At 39.9% G+C, this 19,843-nt stretch overlaps 1 protein-coding gene across 1 annotated transcript in view; it reads right to left on the bottom strand.

Annotated features, from left to right (window-relative positions):
• CCDC170 (coiled-coil domain containing 170) overlaps positions 1-13,680 on the bottom strand; it is an 83,855-nt gene extending 70,175 nt beyond the window's left edge. Inside the window, exons 1-3 of the mRNA XM_069489097.1 lie at positions 13,500-13,680; positions 4,425-4,551; positions 2,167-2,362 (exon numbers count right to left, since the gene is read on the bottom strand). Coding sequence (XP_069345198.1) covers positions 2,167-2,362; positions 4,425-4,551; positions 13,500-13,680 — 504 coding nt within the window. The remainder of the gene's footprint in view (positions 1-2,166; positions 2,363-4,424; positions 4,552-13,499) is intronic.
• Positions 13,681-19,843: the final 6,163 nt, after the last annotated feature.

The raw sequence follows: 19,843 nt of genomic DNA, 5'->3' as shown, positions 1-19,843 counted from the left end.
CTAATCATTCCTCCAATTTGTGAGTACTTATCAGTTCTTCTCCCTACTTGGAAGGGCTTTCTTGACCTTCCTGTTTCTCTTTTTCCTTCTATCTGCACTTGGCTTCCGGGACTCACTAGTGCCTGCAGGGGAGAGTGTGATGGGTGTGGGATACAGAAAATGAATCTAAGCATCTACATCTTAGTGGTTATGGGGAAATTTTGGAAGAAGGGGTTCTGCATAAAACCAAGAATTGTGAAAATGGTGATCATATTATTTATGCACTATTTTCCTATTCCTTTTGTCTTGGACATCACTCTTATTCACTTAAAAACCCTTCTTATTCAACATCCCTATTGAAAAGGATGCAGTATTCCAAAATATTCTTAATATTATTGTCCTACTAAAATAAATCGAGTCTTCTTTTCATTGGGTGGGCAGGGGCCACAGTTAGAAAAACTTAGATATCAAACCCTTTGGGGGCTTTACTTTACTAGTCCTGATGTAATCCTAAACATATATATTCACACACAATACACACACACTCATCATCACAACTAATATTTACTGAGCCAGGAACTGTTCCTATTCCCTCCTTATAATAATCCATTTAGTGGGGACTGTTGTTATGCCTTTACCTAAAAATAAGGCAAGTAAGGCCTACAAAAGGGAAATTATATTGCCAGATAGAAAACAACTAGAAAAAGAGAGACAGAGAGAGAGAAAAGAATGAAAGAAAGAAAGAAAAAGAAAAGAAAAGAAAAAACAACTAACAGTAAATCTAGAAGCAACGATTGCTTTTCTGTGCTATATAATTTAAAAAGCAAGTTTAAAATATGCTTAATGAATGGGCATGTAAAATGTCCCAGCCACTGCAGGGGGCACTTTGGTAGATACCCTATGGCTCTATCCCTAATTCTACATGAATGTTTATGATCTGCAATGTCCATCAATACAGGAATTAGTAAACAACAGTACATCATCCATAAGATGAGAATCTGGAAAAGCGGTTAAAAGAACCAGACTAAATCTATTTGGAGCAAGATAGCTAGATCTGAAAAACATATTATGTTTTTAAATAAAATAAATTAGAGAACAAAACAAACAGTATGATACAATTTATGTTTTAAAAGCACATGCTAAACAAAATACATTTTCTATCGATACAAGTATGAATGTGAGTATTTTTTAATGTTCCGAACAACACTCATCAAACTTACATAATAATGACCTCTGGAGAATGGGGGAAGAGGATCAAGATGGGATGTGGTCATCAAAGGGAACCGTCACTACATTTGTAATGTTCTAATGTTCAAAGAAAAAACGACTATAATTTTAGCATTAAAATCAGTTTCTTAAGTAAAAGACAACTGAAAATATCTAGAGCCCAATTTGTTAGGTTCTCAGGTTCACATCTTAATCTTCCTGTACTTCAAACTTCAAGAAACTTCATACTACGTTTGTGAATTCCTTATTGGCTGCAGAGGCAACAGGAAACCCTGAACTTGAACCTCAGCATGCACAAAGAAGTAGAAAGAAGAATTACTGAGCTCCAGCAATCCTTGGAATGCATTTGTTGTGCAAGTACACATTCTGACTACATTTGGAACAGGAAATTCATCATTAAAATAAATGGGATATAAAAAATGTTATAGCCAAAATATTAAATGCCTTCAAAGGTTAAGACAAGAATTCAATGATTTTTATGTTTTTATTCATCGGAGTAAGACCTCCAATTAGCAAAGGACAAACAGAGCGAGAGAAAATTGTTTAAGTAACTTCCGTGTTGCACTAAATCCCTGCTTTGCCTTCCAAGGTGGTCCTTAGCTCTGCTCAAACAAAACTCAATGCAAATCATGCTGCTTCATCATGTCTAGCTGCCGTTTCTTCTGTGAAAAGGAATCTAGAACATGCAGTGAACACACAATCCTGATGGTAACAAGGCCTCCGCAGTGGCCCGCTGTGTAAACAAATGAGAAGGGAGGAAATGTTAGCAACATGTAATCTCTTTGTGAGAAAAATCAAATCATTTTTAACCTTCCTATAAGAATCCTTCCAAGGAGACAAAGAAAGGTCCACAATTAAGTCTTTAGAATTGTTTTTTCACTACTTTGTTCCCAGAATAAATCGGATTAAAGGCAGCTGTCAAACCTTACGCTGTGGTGCTTAGCAACTCCGATGACGTACCATGAAGGTGACAAGAGTGTCCTCAACACTCTCTTTAGGACGGACGTGGGTGGACTCCTGTCCTGCCAAGCTCACCCTCCCTCCACTGAAGAGAGCAGCAGGAGGCAGCTCAGGAACGTAGGAAGGAATCAGAGGCCACAAAGAAAAGCAGCGACTGGCCAGTGCACACACCTTCCGAGCAATCCTCTCACTCTCCCTATATTTACAACTTAAAGGTCTTCCCAAGCCATTCTTCCTCTGCCCAGTGCTCTGGACAGCTGGACAGATCACAGCTCCCGCGGCTCTCTTTCAGCTGTCCTCTCACAGCAACCCACACTTCTCCTAGCACTTGGCACAGGGTAAGGGGAAAGGTTGTGTGTGTGAGTGAGTAGTCAACGTCTCCCTGCCTCAGAGGACTGTGGTGTTCACTGAGTCACACTAGCACCTGCTTGGGACCTCACAGTGCAAATGCTCAAGTGAATGAATGGATGCTCGTTTTACTAATACCCTAGTCCTCCCATCTGATTGATTGATGACAGATGGATGCTCTTTTTACCAACGTCCTGAGCCACAGGACTGACTCCACAGTCCCATTCTTTTCTTATCTGCAATACCAAGTATCCTCAGCCCCTGGAGCTGGCTGTTTCTACCCAACCCCACACCCTGGAAGTGGCTGGTGTGGGAAGTTCACAGACTCTCCACTATCAGGAAATAGCCTGCTATACTCCATCTCAGCTTGTCCCTCTCCAGAAGCATTAACAAACCAAAAAGCATGAATGTTTCCTGTAGCCATAAGCTCTGACAGGAGAAAAGTTGCCTTCTGTGAGTGATCTGGAACGTACTTCCCCTGTAGCATGGCAGGGTCATAAACTAAAGGCAAGTCCCCACCTTGCTAGTGTTCCCTGTAATCTTTACTGTTGACAAAAGGCCTAGATTTCAGAAAATGACTTCAACCTCCATTCAAAGCTTCAGGTCGGCCAGGTGCGGTGGCTCACAACTATAATCCCAGCATTTTGGGAGGCCAAGGCGGGAGGATCACTTGAGGCCAGGAGTTTGAGACCAGCCTGGGCAACATAGTAACATTCTGTCTCTACAAAAAAAATTTTTAAATCAGCTGAACATTCAAGCAATCCTCCTGCCTCAGCCTCCTGAGTAGCTGGGAATACAGCACATGCCACCATGCCTGGCTAATTTTCTTATTTTTTGTAGAGATGAGGGTCCCACTATTGCCCATGCTAGTCTCAAACTCCTGGCCTCAAATGATCCTCCTGCCTCAGCCTCCCAGAGTGCTAGGTTTACAGGTGTGAGCCACTGTGCCTGGCCAGCATTAGCCTTTGAGTCCATGTATGATGTACTTGTGGGCCTAGCCATAGTCTGTCCTTTGTGGGGGGCTCCAAACCCATTTATTCTAACAAATTCCTCAAGCATGAAAGGACTCAAAGTGAATTTACCATGTGTTATTAGTCAAGGTTGTCCAAAGAAACAGAACCAATAGGATGTGCATATACACAAAGAGAGAGAGAGAGACTCATTTTAAGGAATTGAGTCACATGATTGTGAGGTCTGGCAGCCTGAAATCTGCAAGGCAGGCCAGCAGCCTGGAGATCAGGAAGAGTTAATATTGCAGCTCAGGTGCAAAGGGAGTCTGAAGGCAGAAAGAATTCCCTGTTTTTCAGGAAATCTTATTCTTTTCTCTTAAGGCCTTCAACTGATTGGATGAGGCCCACCCGCCTTATGGAGGGTAATCTACTTTATTTCAGCCTATCATTTAAATGGTAATCTCATCTAAAAAAAATACCTTCATAGCGATACATAAAATTAGCCATCACATTCTGCATTTCAAAAAGAGTGTGACCTTAAGGTTGATACCAGATAATTACACGGGGTTACAAAAATCTTCATGCAAATATCACTGCCAGAGTTGGAGAAGGAATAAATTGTCTCTTGGTCACAATGATGTGACATGGAACTACATTATTACAAACTAGGTTTGTAAACTTGAATACATCTAAATATTTTAATTTTGCTTTTAAGTAAATGTCAGTCTGCCCATTTGCCTTCATGAATAAGAGCACAGATATTTCTCTTTACCCAAATGTCATGGTTTTAAAATCATGAACCAGAAATGACACTAAATACTTGTTTAAGTACTATCAGAAAGCAAACACTTAACTGCCAATATGGTCAAAACCGTAATCATCATTTTTCTCAGCTATTCCCTAAAATTCTAATTATCAATTCTAAATGAATCCATCCAATAAGTCCACTCATCCCATTACTTGGAGGGATCATTTTGTGGGTAGACACTGCTGGTGGGCCCATGAGGATGTGGCCCAGGCCCACACTGGGGGATCAACAGAAGCTTTCCAGAGTTAGAGAGTCCTTGATTTTTAAGAACTGGGCTTTCTGAAAAAGAAGAATTTTTTTAAAATTTCAATAGCATGTTTTTGCATAATAATAGCAAAGCCTTGAAGATTCACAGCAGAAATATCATTGCTTTAAATCCTAGAGTGGAGAACAATCCATGATGGAGAGCCATTTTCCCACCTGAGAGGGAACAATTGGCACCAACACAGTGGGAAGGAAAACCAGAGGGAGACAGGACGGGTGCTTAGATGCTGCCTGCCCTTTTGGGACCCACTGTCTGAGATGGGTACTGGGAATAAAAACTCCAGCTAGATCCCTGGCTTCCCAGAAAGTGGCCCACAGAGACAGGGGCCTCTCAGAGAACACCTGCAGGCAGCACAGCTCCGGGGAGTAGAATCAAGGACAATGACTGAGTGGGCAGAGGACAGCGCCATAAGGTCCCAAGCTCCAGCTCAGGAACCCACTTCTCAAGCAAAGAAGGGAAACCATACCCTGTTTCCCATTTTCCCAAGAAAAGCAAAAAGGGCCACTTAGATAAGGCAATAGATCTAAAGAGACTTGGGATGGGAATATGGAGCAGGCAACAGGCTGGACCTTCAGAGGTCAGGGCAGAGCCCAGGACTTCAGCAGAGACAGATGGCCAAGTTCAAGAGGGAAGAGTTGGAACCAAGAAGAAGACAGGATGTCCCTAGGTCCTCCAAGAAGAAGAAAAAGAAGAAAGAGGAGGAGGAGGAGGAAGGGAAGGAAGGGGGGAGGGGAAGGGGGAGGTGGAAGAGAAAGAAGAAAAAGGAAACGGAGAAGGAGAAGAATGAGGAGGAAAAGGAAGGGGAGGAGGAGGAGGAAGAGGAGGGGGAGGAGGAGGAGAGGAGAAGAAGAAGAAAACAGTACTTAGTCTAAATGCTCATCCTCTGGGCTGCAGCCATCACACTCGCAGAAACTTATCCTTTTCTGGTCCTCCCTTCCCAGTCCCTTCACAGCTTATCTTCCTCTACCTACTCCACAACCTCATATTTGCTGGGTTCTGTCCTCAACACTCTTTCCCCATCATTCAAGACATCCCTATTGGCCTACTCCATGCCTTCCTGAGATTTCAGCCACTTCCAGTACCTTGATGGCTCCCAAATCTGCAGCTCTAGCTAGAAGTCACATTTCCAACTGGCCACTGACCATCGCCTGCATGTCCTGCTGGCACTTCAAGGTCAGCATCAGCTCCCAACCACCCCCACCATTGCCCCAGTAACCTCAGCAAAACCTCCCCTCCCTCCTGCCTCCTCGTCTGCTAGAGCACCTGTGTAATTACACTTGCTTTATTGTGTCTTTCCCTCTAGATCCTTATCGAGACCATATATTTACTACAGCTATGCTTGTCTTCTTCTTTTTTAAAACTTTTATTTATTACCAATTATTATTTACCTAACTAAACTGTAAGCTCAATAGGTGGAATGAGTACCTTCTACTTTGTAACCCCATTTATTGCCTGGCACACAATTCTTTTTTAAATTTCTCTTTGAATCCTACAGAAAAGTTGCTGGAATAATCCAATGAACTTAATTATGTATGTTTCATTTAGATTCACCAATTTTGAGAACATTCTGCTACATTTGATTTATTCCTTTTTCTCTACGTATATTACGATATAATTGCTGAATCATTTGTAAGCAATTTACAGATGTCATGGCCCTTTATCCCTAAATACTTCAGCTTGTGTCTCCTAAGAACAAGGACATTCCTCTTCATACAATGGTCAAATGCAAGAAATTTGACAATGACACAGTATTATTCACCAGTTATCCCAACAGCATTCCTTAGAGCAACTGTAAATGCATTGCATGTGGTTGTCAGGTATCTTTAGTCTGTTTAATGTGGAACAGTGTCTCAGCCTTTCTTTGTCTTTCATAATTTCAGTAATGAAATAAACTGGCATGAAGCTCCTACTGTGACGTACTGAGAAGAACACAACACCTTTCACAGAATCGTCAAAAATGCCAAAAATGATTAACCTGAATCTAACCATGAGGAAACATTAGATATACCCAAATTGAAGAACATTCCACAAACTGCACTCTTTTTAAACACATCGAGTTTGTTCCCACCTGAGGGCCTGGTGTTGCTCTTGCTGTTTCCAAGAACAGTCTTCCCAGCATCATTCAGACTCAGTACATCCTCTCCTGGGAGAACCAAACCCACCCACTCTATCCAAACAAGACCTGTCTTCACCCCATTCAATCTCTATCCTGTTTTATCCTGCTCTCTTTTCTTTTCAAAGCATTTACCACTCTCAGAAACTACCTTGTTTATCTGTTTACTTTTTACAGAATATAGCTTTTATGAGAGTGGGACCTGTTTTAAAACAATACCTGCTTTGAAATAAGTACGTGGTCAGGGAGTGGTGGCTCATGCCTGTCATCTTAGCACTCTGAGAAGCCGAGGCAGGAGGATTGCTTGAGGTCAGGGGTTCAAGACCAGCCTGAGCAAGAGTGAGACCCCCGTCTCTACTGAAAATAGAAAGAAATTAGCCAGGCAACTAAAAACAGAGAAAAAAATAGCCGGGCGTGGTGGCTCATGCCTGTAGTCCCAGCTACTCGGGAGGCTGAGGCAGGAGGATCGCTTGAGTCCAGGAGTTTGAGGTTGCTGTGAGCTAGGCTGATGCCACAGCACTCTAGCCCAGGCAACAGAGTGAGACTTTGTCTCAAAATAAATAAATAAAATAAAATAAAATAGATACTCATTTTATAGTTACTGAAGGAAAGAGTTTCTTTATCTTCAGTGCCTAACAGGGTGCCTAAGACTCAATAAATGTTTGCCAAATGGGTGACTAACACAGTGTATGATTCACTAAGCAGAATACCTGTTGCTCACATTTCCTCTTAAGTTCTCATTTTTGGTTACTCCCAACATTCATAAGATTTCTACATCAAGTGTTCCTTTTCAGTATTCTGCTATCCATTTCTTTTATCCTGAAGTAGAAGAGACTTAGGGAAATGTGGCAATTATAGTCAAGTCTACTATCGTTTCCCTTTGCACTGACATTGAGGCTAGACTAAGATGACCTTAATATGCTGAAAAATACATTTTTATAAAAAACTAGGAAGGAAAATTCAAGAGGCAAAGTCTAAGGGTAAATTCAGTCAAGGAAAAGAAAGTCATTTCAGTTATTCAGAAATATAATTCAGATATTTATTTTCATGAGACCAACACACCCCCTACTGCACTAAGGAGGAAACTTATTTTTATAAGCAATATTTAAAATATTTTATTTAATCAATATCTACGCATGTAGCTATAAAAGCGATAATCAATAGCTGTGCTTGTTATCAGTAAGAGAATGAGTGAGGTGCTACTGGTCTGCCTCAGCAATGCTTTTGAACTTCTCTGCCTTAGATCAAAGCTACCAAAGCACTAATTTCAAAGGAAAAAAATTGGAAGCAAAACAAAGAAATAAAGAAACCTTGGGTAAAAGAACATAGCATAAATAATTCCTAGTACAGCAAATGTTACTCCCTTTTTCAATTAAAAAAATTTTAAGTTGTCCTTGACCATGGAAAAAATAAACATTTATAATTAGTCAACTCAAGTACAAACCAAGGAGTATTTACTATTGTTTGAAGTATACTACACATTGTATTTGGTAACACCAAGTAAATACACAATCTCTTCAAAATATGCAAATAAAAACCTACTCTCTGTGTTCAAAAAGTTCTCTCCTACCTGTTCTTTGAAGGTTTTATCTCATGCTGCATTCTGAAGCCAGATGGTCAAACAATCGTTAGATACCAAGAGAAATCAAACGTTAAAGTTAAAATAAAGTTGTATGTCTAAATAAATTTACTGTTTATCATTTGTTTTTTAAAACTGTTTATTCTGAAATAATTTTAGAATTACAGAAATGTTGCAAAACAGAACAGAGAGTTTCTATATACCCTTTACCGAGCTTTCCCTAATGTTAGCAACTTACATAACCGAGGTACATTTATTAAAACCAGGAAATTAACATTCTTATAATACTACCAATTAAACTACGGACTTTATTCCAATTTCACCAGTTTTTTCACTAATGTCCTTTTTCTGGTCTAGGAGCCAATCTAGGCTCCCACATACCATTTAGTTTTCATTCCTTTTTAGTCTCCCCCAGTCATGACCTTGACACTTTCAGAGATTACTGGTCGATATTTTCTAGAATGTCCTTCCAGGTGAGTTTGTCTAATGGTTTTTCATGATTATATGGTCAAGATTTAGTTTAAATAGTATAAAGCCTTTTTATTTAAAACAAAAGGAAAACTAATTACTCATCTAATACAATCTCTACCAATAGACTACACTTTCTAGGCTTTTGTCCAATTGATTATTTCATAGTCTAAATGTATTTATTTATTCCCTTAGGCAAAGGGGAAAAAATTATCCTTGTTAACTTTTACGGCCATATCTCAAATATTTTATATCTTTTTATTCTTCACAATGACTTAACCAAGTATGCATTTGGGCACTTTTAACAGCTCTCCTACCAAATTTTTGTGTGGTTGATCTACCAAATCTAAGAGGTATGGTAAAAATATTCTCTTTAGTTGTGGATTTGTCTATTTGTTCCTACAGATTTTTACCTCTGTCAATTTTTGTTTTTATACCTTGAGGCTATGTTATTAGGTACACACACCTTTAGAATTATTACAAGTTTCTGATTAATGAAATTTTTTATCATTATGTAGTGACTCTCTTCACCTCTAGTAATGCTTTTTGGCCTTAAACGTATTTTGCATAATGTTAATATAGCTAATCAGCTTTATTTTGTTTATTTGCCTGGTATGTCTTTTTATACACTTTTGCTTTCAACTTTCCCATATCCCTTTGTTTAGATGTGTTTTTCATAAATAGCATATACTTGGATATTTTTAATGTGATCTGATGATTTTTGTCAGTTAACTGAGCATTTAGTCCATATACATTTATTGTAATTGGTGATATATTTGTATTGCTTTCAACTATCATTTTGTGTTTTCTTTTTTCCTTGCTCTTCTGTTTCTTTTTCTCTCCATTTTTGGTTGTTCAGGGAGAGGGGAGGATTTAGGGGTTTTTTTTCTTATACCTATAAAAAAGAGGCTTCTAGCTTCAGTTCATATGAAGACGTGATTAGAGTCAGATCTTTTCTTAAATTTGATTTTAATAAAAAGGAGGAGCAACAACAATAACAAAAAGAAACAAAGCAAACCAGAAGAGAGAGGAAATGATTCATTAAAAAGTGTGAATGGATACCACCTCCCACCCACTAGAATGGCTACAATCAAAGAAAGAAAAAAAGGAACAGAAAATAACAAATGTGGGTGAGAATGTGGAGAAATGAAAACTTTCGTGCACTGCTGGTAGGAATTAAAATGTGCAGTCACTATGGAAAACAATATAGCAGTTCCTCAAAAAATTAATAATAGAATTACCACAGGATCCAGCAATTCCACTTCCAGGTATATACCCAAAGGAATTGAAAGCAGAGTCTCAAAGATACATTTGTTCACCCATGTTCATAGCAGCATTATTTGCAATAGCCAAAGGTGGAAACAACCCACATGTCCACGGACAGATGAATGGAAACATGGTGTATCCATTCAAAGGAATATAATTCAGCCTTAAAAAGGAAGGAAATTCTGACACATACCACATAGATGATCCTGGAAGACATGCTAAGTGAAATAAGCCATTCACAAAAGGACAAATACAGTATGATTTCACTCAAATGGGATACCTAGAATAGTCAAATTCATAGACACAAAGTAGAATGGTGGTTATCAGGGGCTGTGGGGAGGAGAGAATGGGAAGTCATTCTTTAATGGGTACAGAGTTTCAGTTTTGCAAGATGAACTAAGTTCTAAACATGGATGGTGGCAATGGCTGCACACCAATGTGAATATACTTAATGTACTTAATAAAAGTACTTAATGTACGACACTAAATTTTATGTTATGTGTATTTTATGCAATTTTTTTAAAAAGTGGAAATAGTGGGAGGAAAAGAAAAACAAATTTTACTTCCTCTATAATTATATATAACCAGCTCCTTTATAATTACATTTAACGAAGTCTTTTGCTTTGAGGAACTATAGCCATTGATAGGGTATTGCTATGTACATTTACTTCTCACAACAATCCCATCAGACAGTTACTCCAATTAACCCTTGTTTTACAGAGAGGAAAGAGACTTGCTCAAATTTCTATGGCCTGGAGCTCCAATCCATTGATTCAGGTCCTCTGGGTATGTGAAAACGCATAGCAAGATAGCCTGCAAGCCACCATATGCCTGTGGCCTCTGATACAAAATCCAAGCACTTTCCACTACCCTACTGCTATAGCTTTTTGCTGACCATGAATACCACTTTATAATTTGGTCACATTTTTCATTCAGTAGCATTATTTCAAATGCATGACAAAGTTATACCGTCCAGTGATAGCTGAGTTTGTAAATGTCCCCCAAAACATATCTTTGTCCTCCATGCTTGACCTGCTCTGCTTTGCTTCTCATAATATTGCTGTTAGTATTTGGCACATTTGCTGGCCTAGTAAAGCTCTGCTGATGATTTTATTACAGGTAAACCCAACTTGAGAAAAGTTCAGCATTAAATTTGGTTCATGGGTGACACTGATGAAAGAGTAATCTTTTTGTATGTCTATTTCTCTTGATTGTGAGCTCTTGACTCTTTATGAACAGAGCAGGGATGGTGTCAAATTCAGTTTTGTATCGTTAGTCCCTCACACAGATCCTCAATAAACTGATTGTTGAGAGGGTAGCTGAGGTATTGATGTGGGTATTGGTGAAGCTGATAGTAGTGGGGGGTAGTGGTGTTGACACCAAAGCACGTTCCAAAAGTTGTAAAGAATAATAATAACTAATATAGTTAAGTGGTTATTCTGTCAGATACTCTATTGGGTGCCTTACGTATATTAACTATAAAATCCCCAAACTACACTATGTGATAAGTGTGATGATCCTGTGTTTCAGATGGAGAAACTAAAGTTCTGAGACATTAATTTTTTTGAGCAAGGTGTCACACATTAAGTGGTAACATCAAGATAGTTTGAACTCAGTTTTTGTTCCAAACCTAATACCTCAGTCCCTAAGTATTCTGCTTCTTCAGAAAGTTGCAAACTATTGCTGCTTTTTATTCTAATGTTTTTTAATGCAGCATGGTAAGAAAAATACAAAACATTCAAAAGAACGATATCGAAGTCCCTGCTTCATCATTGGAGCAAGCCACTTCCTCCTCTATGTAATGGGAAATCCCTGCCTTTTCTACCTAAATTGTAAGATTGTCTCATGAAGTATTTTGCAAACTGAACATGTAATCACAATAAATCCTGGCCTTTCTACTTCTACTTTTGTTCTCAATAAAGTTTAGTTCTTTCAAGCCAATTAAAATCTTAAGCTTGATGGAACTTTTCCTTTATGTAAGGAGTGAATCATTCTAAAAATTCCTATCTAAATCAAAATTAATTAATTGATATAATTACTTACTTGTTGCTAAAGGGGAAAAGGAACCTTTACAGTGGAAAAATCTGGAAGATGCCACCATCTGGGGACATCACCAGTACAATAATGGGATAAGTTGACATCAGGAACCTCCTGATATGATGAACTGAGACACAATATCTCTTATATAGTATTCCTACCAAAAATCTAACCATGAAGAACAATCAGATAAACATATTCTATAAAACAAATAACCTGGACTATGCAAAAATGTCAGTATCATCAAAAACAAACAAAAAAAAGCTGAAGAACTGTTACAGGTTTAAAGAGACGTAACAACTAAATATAATGTGTGATTCTTGAATAAAAAAAATTTTGTTGGCAATAATTGGGATAATTGGCAAAATTTTAGTAGATAGTGTATATAATATTATTGTAGCAATGCTAAATATCCTGATTTTGATCATTGTGCTTTGGTCAGAGAATGCCCTTACTCTTTGGAGATACACACCAGAGTATTCAGGGATTAAGGGTCTTGATGTCTGTAATTTATTAATACTTTCAGTGGGCTCACCAAAGTATAAATAATATAAAAATACTACATATTTATATATGGGCTAACAGTCTTAATTCATAGAAGACACTGTATTGGAATAAAATGTAGTAAAGTCAAATATAAAAATGTCAGATGAAAGAAAAAATAGGTTTTTTGCACATGGTGCAAAATTTTCCACAAATATGCCAGGAATCAGAGAAATCTAAATACAAATGAGATGTAAAAGCGACCATCAAAGCTGCTGAATATCAGAAGAATTCTGACAGCATGCTGAAGAGTCCAACCCATGTTTTGAACCTAATATATCCCCAGGGGTATACACGGTCCCTATGTCCATATTGAGGAAGCCTCTTAGGTTAGCAGGTCAGCTCAGCACAATTCTCCCATCTCTGGCCCCTGCCCCCGACACGCACAATACCCGGGTGGCCCCCAATGCCAGGTCCAGAGGTGGATCCTCAACTCAGGCTGAGCCAGCCAGAACTTGTCCTGTGTGTGTGTGTGTGTGTGTGTGTGTGTGTGTCTGCCTGGAAGTCCCCAATGCCTAAGTGATTGCTTGGGGTAAATAAGCAAATGGATCCAGCGACAACGAAATTATTGTTTTTGGAGTAGTTAGCAACAAAAAGGCCAGCGACTTTGCTCAGGGTTGGTATTAATCCTACCACATGAGATTTTCAAGAAATTGCTCTGAATCGCGTCTCAGTAGCTAAGCAGCGACAGGTAAAGGAAGGCATCATTTGCTTGGGGGGGGGTGCTGAAGAGGGAAGAGGAACCGCAGGAGCCGACCGCAGCGTCCTTCGAATTCAACCAGTTTCAATGGCGAGCGAAGCAGCGCGGCACAACCCAAAATTCACACGCACTTCACAAACTCCCGTCCTGCCCGTCGCTTCCCAAAATCAGCGCGGTCGGCAGTCCCCGTCCAGTGCCCACGGGGAGACAGCTCTGCGCTGGTCCTCCCCACGCATTCAGGAGGAAAGGGGTGCACGTAGGGGCGCCTCTGCCCCTCCTGGGGTGGTCTGTCCCCGGGCCCTCTCCCGCGGCTGAGAGGCCTCCGGGACGCGCGGCCGCAGTTGGGACCGTACCTCGCGCACCGGCGACTTTGCGCCCAACGCGGCGTCGCTAGTGCCGTCCAGGCACCTGGAGCCGGAGAAGCGACCGCGGCTCATAGCGGCGGGAGCCCCGCGGGGCGCTCGAACCCGAGCCGGTCTGGAGCTGGGCGGCGGCGGGGAGCCGGCGGGAGGCGCGGGCGCGTCTCCTCGGGCAACCGGTAAACACTTCGGGGAGGCGGCGGTGCCCCGCTGCGCACGGGCACTGTGGCCGGGCCGCCTTCGGCCTCGGGGACGCGCCCGGGGGCACGGGACAGACTCCGGGACCAGGGGCAGAGGCTGAGCTGGGGACGCTGCCAAAGCGACTCGGGGTCAGCGGGGATGGAGGTCGGTCTTCCCGCTGGGACTCTACCGTGAGCGCAATTCCAGGCCTCGTCCTTAGGTCAGGGACAAGTGACAGTGAGTGGGTAGTGTTAACGGTGCTGGCATGCGCGAGGTGTAGGAGCGTTCACAACGGTGAATGGAGCATTTATTTAGCACCCACTGTGTGCAGAGGCGTCTGTGAGCTCCAGGGCTGTCTTTGTAGCTGTGCAACCTGCGCGGTTGCACAGGCTCAGGTGCTGCGCTTGGTTTAAGCCTCTGCTGTCCCCTTCTTGAAATTCTTAGTCATTTTTGAACAAAGCGTCCTGCATTTTCATTTTGTACTGGGCTCCGCAAATTAGGTGGCCTGTCCTGGTGCACAGTCTTTCATTTAACCTTCTCAACAACCCTGCAAGGAAATACAAGTAATAGTAATAACACAACTGTTCATAACAGCTACAGCTGTGTGTTCCTACCTGAGCTGTTCCAGGTGCTTCCCAGGTATGATCTCCTTAAATAAAACAAGATTATGCAGTGGATATTAGAATAATCTATTTGTAGGGTAAGGAAATAGTCACAGGGAAATGAAATAAATTGTCCAAGATATACGGCTGGCAAGTGGTAGAGTGACAGTCAGACCCCAGACTATAAAACTAAAGCACAGAGAAGGTGAGTAACCTGCATGAAAATGGAAACTGCGATCAGTTCACGTTAAAGCTCCTGGTGGACCCATGTGCTGTTCGAAACTTACATAAAATCAGAGCTGTGGCAGCTTTCCTCATATTCCATCCAGTCATCCTACCCGAATCCATATTGTCTCTGAGGATTTCTTGGTCTTGACAATGGCTTTTGATCTAACAGTGACATTGTCATATACCCAATCCAGAATCACCTCAACATTGTCACCTGAAGCAACATTAAAAAAAAGTTCTTAATGGAAACTAAGGCTTTCCAGAAATCTCCTATTAATAGTATAATTCTTAGTAAGTGTATTTTCAAGTTTGCAGCTTTTCCTTGCAGTAGAACCATTACAAACTTATTAGATTTTCAATGAACCAGCACTTGCAGAAGAAACACAAAATTAATGAAAATTCAAGGTACTTGGAAAAGAACCAACCTGAGAAAGTCCCCTTTCTATTAACTCTAATCCAATTGTTTCAGAAACCATGTTATAAAGTCTAATTCTGGTCACTTTGGTCAACCTGTAACTCTTCTTTATGAGAACAATGGATATGAATTTACACAGTCTTTAAAAATCTGTGTGAAACAAATTTTTCTCTATGGAAAAGCAATGGACTTTTATGGTAAACAAAGGCAGAAAAAGTGCTTGGCTCACCCCTGCCCAGAAGCCTTTGAGGCTTTTGGGATGTCAAGACATGAGCCAAGTGACCCTTCAAGGCAGTATCTGATGACTGGATGTGATGATGTCAAGGGGGTAAGTGGGAGGACTCCAAGGTTGGACCCTGGAGGGCATGACAGTTTGGAGGAACTGGGACTGTGGGGGCGGGGGACAGGTCACTCCAAGTCTGATGACAGTTTAAGCATAGGAGGGAAGTAAAAAGGCACAAAAGTGTGTTCCAGTCCAGACTTCTCCTAAAACTCTGTGTGTGGGCAGTACTTCAGGGTCTGCAATACATCAGTCCAGACTTCTATTTTCCTTTACAATGACAACAGACGGGAAGCTACCAGCTGGGAGAGCCTTGTACACATCATCCGACACTATCTCCTGAGGAAATGGAAGTGATGATGGTGAAGAGGGGAACGATTCGGAGGTGGAATTGACAGAGTCCAAGCTTGCCAGCCAGGCTAGAAGTGTGGTGAGGCCCCATCAGGCAGCAAAGAAACAAAGCAGAGTAGAGAGAAGACAGAGTTTAGTTTGGGACAAATTTAGTCTGAGGGGCCCATAGGACAAGACCAACATATTTTGCGGTGTGAAACGGTAAGTCCGGGGCACATCCAGTTTAAATCAGAATATCCAGCTTACTCTGCTATTATGTTAAATTTTATCCTGAAACATATTGATAATCCCAGTATGCTGGAATATATATAAAATAAACACAATACCAGAGACAATAAAAATGCCAGGGAAGTAGCTCAGCAGGGTAGTAAAGAGCTCTATCCTTTCTAACCACAGAATAGAGCTTCTGTTTTGAGGTTTTCTTGTGGTGTCATAAGTTTATGACTTTGGTTTCCTCCTTTTTGTTTGTTTCCTTGTTTGTTTTACAAATGTACATGCTTGTCATAGGAAAATTTGTAATATGGTAACAACTTTTGATGCTTTTGACTTATGTTTAAAAGCTTGTCACTGAAACCACTTCTGTGATTTTTAGTTGTTTAAAGACTGATGAAAAGAGTAGGTTTGATTTTAATATTTTCCTGAACAACTTACTATGGTCTGAATATTGATGCCCCTCCACACACACACAAATTCATATGTTGCGACCTAATATCCAATGTGATAGTGTTGAGAGGTGGGGCCTTAATCATTTGGGAAGTGATTAAGTCATGAGGGCTCCATGATTGGTGGCCTTATAAAAGTGGCTCACATTTGTTAAAGGTACAAAATTACAGCTAGATAGGAATAAGTTCTAGTGTTCCATACGACTGTAGGATGACTATAGTTAACAATAATATATTATATAGTTTCAAATAGCTAGGAGGATATTAAATATTCCCAACACAAATGGTAAACGTTTGAGATGATGGATGTGCCAGTTACCCTTATCTAATCACTTTACATCACAGGAAATGAGACATCACTGTGTACTCCATAAATATGTACAATTATCATAAGCCAATTGAAAATAAAATAAATTTTTAAAAATGTTTAATGAAAAAATATTTTAGAAGCAAAATTTTTCCTAAAGGTGACATACGTATGTATTTATATTAAACAAATATTGTTGAAACTTAAAGAAAAGTGGCTCAAGTGAGGTCCGTTGCCCTTTCTACTGTGTGAGGATGCAGCAAGAAGGCGACATCCATCTATAAGGGACAGGCCCTCATCAGACACCGAGTCTGCTGACACATTGATCTTGGACTTCCTAGCCTCCAGAACTGTGGGAAATAAATTGCTATTGTTTGTTTATTAACCAGGTCTGAGGTATTTTGCTGTTGTGGCCTGAATGGACTAATACTTAACTGAATGAAATGTTGCCAAAGGCTGCAAACAACTACCTTATTTATCTAACAGAAAATTACTTGGTGAAATACGGAGGGCTAAAATCTTGTACTGCTATCACAAGTGAGTGACAGCATTTAAAGGTCTTTAAAGACAATCTCAGTCCTTTCCTAGCTGTATTTTAGTTGTTTACTGAATCCCTACTTTATCTCTCTAATAAATGAGCCCTTCGTTCGCAATGATGTTAAAGTTATCAATTCATCCTAAAACGGGTCCCTGTGCCTTATTTGTTCTATTGGGACATACAGCTGTTTGTAAAACAATTTATCAATGTCATGTCCAAAGATTTTCATAAATTTTCACTTCGTTTATTTTTAAGGTCAATTTTCTTTCTTTTCCCCATATATATGTCCATTTCCAATATATTTTTTTACCTAAAATAAATGTGATCCATTTTATAACTTTACGATGGGCTCAGTTTAGAGAACCACTGAGAGCTCACTTTATGGAAAATAATCAACTGGATGACTTTCTGTTTCATTGTTAAGGTAAATCACAATTGTTCTTTTAAAAAGCAAAATCCAAGCTGTGGATAGGGGTGTGTACGCCTGTAGTCCCAACTACTTGGGAGGCTGAGATGAGAGAATTGCTTAAGCCCTGGAGTTGAGTCCAGACTGGGTAACATACCAAGACCCCATTTCTAAAAACAATTAAAATAAATAAAAATAAAAAATAAATAAAGTTTTTAATTTTTTTAAAACAAAATCCTTTTTATCAAAAATGTAAAGTATAGCCAGGTGTGGTCTCACATGCCTGTTGTCCCAACTACTTAGAAGGCTGAGGCAGAGGAGTCACTGGAGCCCAGGAGTTCAAGTCAGTGCGCTATGATTGGGTAACAGAGTGAGACCCCGTCTCTAAAAAAAAAAAAATAATGTAAAATACATTTCAAGATATTTTAGCTGGGTAAATATAAGGTTCTAAAAATATCCACAAGGGCACATTTTCTGGATCTATATGATTTTAACTTGATTACAGATTCAATACATATTAATGCAATTGTAACTGATATTTCCTCAACTAGTCAAAAAGATTTTTTATACGTAATACCACTTTTTATGACCTTATTGAGGTGATCTTTAAGTTGTAAAGTCGCAAGTTTAGAATAGTCTAATATTTCAGGAAAAATTTAGAGGGATAAATCGGACAATCAATGTTAATGTTTTTCTAATCTAAAGAGAGAGAGTGCTTTCTGGCAAACTGCCAGGAGAACCACCCCACCACGTGTCTCTGTATAGGAAAAGTGTCAATCAACCAGGAGGATCATGAAAAGTCTGGGGGGAAGAGCTGTAAGGGCTTTCTTGAACTCCTCTGTCCTCTGAATCAGCTCACAGCGAATTATTTCTGAAGTCTTTTCTCTGTGGGGCTCCCCTAGAAGAGCTGGAGTCTGGATTCCTAAGGAAGTGATTTATTAAGCAGAGCTCTCAGGACAGGGAGACGGGGCAGCAGGCTAGCGCAGGGCAACAAGCTACTCGAGCATGTGGCCAAACCTTCCTCTTCTTGCTATTACTGCCTTAGAATAGGTTTTAGGAATTTTTTCTTTTTAGATATGGGCTTTTACTGCAGTCTACTTCTAATCCATTTTCAAAACAACACAATAATTATTTTTCTAAAACTCAAATCTGATCAGAGTATTGCCCTGTTCTAAAACTTTTGAAGAAACACCCCCACTCTTTATAGAAAAAGAGGAGTCTTAGCACTTGGGTACTTATCATATGCCTCTTTTCTAAAAAATAATTTGCGTAAGTTATTATTTCTGGTCCTTGTAACTCCTCTGGATTGGATATTATTATCATTTTATTACAGATGTGAAAGCTAAAGTTCAGAGAGGGAAATTGCTCATGTACTGCCCCTTAAATGGCAGTACAGGTATTTTAAGTGAGATCTCTTGCCTCCAAATTCTCTACTCATTTTACTGTTGATATTATCTAACATTCAGTACTTCTCAAAAGTTGCACACATCTACTTTGCCTGTTGTGTTTCCCGTACATAACCTGTGCTACAGTCCAGGCTGGCACATATGATTGGTCAGGTTCTGCACTGCAGAACGCCACCACATTTAGAGGTACAGTAACCTGTACTTCTCCTAGGAGCAATGGTTCAGTATTCACTGATTTAGCATTCATAGCAACTTTATAGAACATAACTACTATGAATACCAAGAATTTACTGCATTTACTGGACTTAGTCACTGGTCAAATTTGACATTCACATTGCAGTTCATATAATCTGCTCTTTGTTTATTGTCCAGAATGGTATCTTTGAGTTCCCAATTTAAATCTAAAGGTATTTTCATTAGGACAACAATTGATATGAAATAACTAATATTTAATAATGCAATAAGCTAAGTGAACCTCCTGCCAATTTGGGTACATGACCATGTAATATAAATATTTTTAAATTATATATTCTTGTTAAAAATTGTCTACCTGAAGTGAAATAGGTTTTGCAAAACACTCTGTAGGTACAAAATTTAGAAATTTATCACATAGCAGGCTGGGCACAGTGGTTCATGCCTATAACCTAGCACTTTGGGAGGCCAAGAAGGGAGGATCGCTTGAGGTCAGGAGTTAAAGACCAACCTGAGCAATACAGCAAGACCCAGTCTCCATAAAAAATTTTAAAATGAGCCAAGCATGGTGGTGCACACCTGTAGTCCCACCTACTCCGTAGGCTGAGGCAGGAGAATCACTTGAGCCCAGGACATTGAAGCTGCAGTGAGCTATTACATGATGATGCCACTGC

The sequence above is a fragment of the Eulemur rufifrons genome, chromosome 15 (assembly GCF_041146395.1).
Source record: "Eulemur rufifrons isolate Redbay chromosome 15, OSU_ERuf_1, whole genome shotgun sequence".
Lineage (NCBI taxonomy): Eukaryota > Metazoa > Chordata > Mammalia > Primates > Lemuridae > Eulemur > Eulemur rufifrons.
This window is presented reverse-complemented; position numbering and strand designations above follow the sequence as displayed.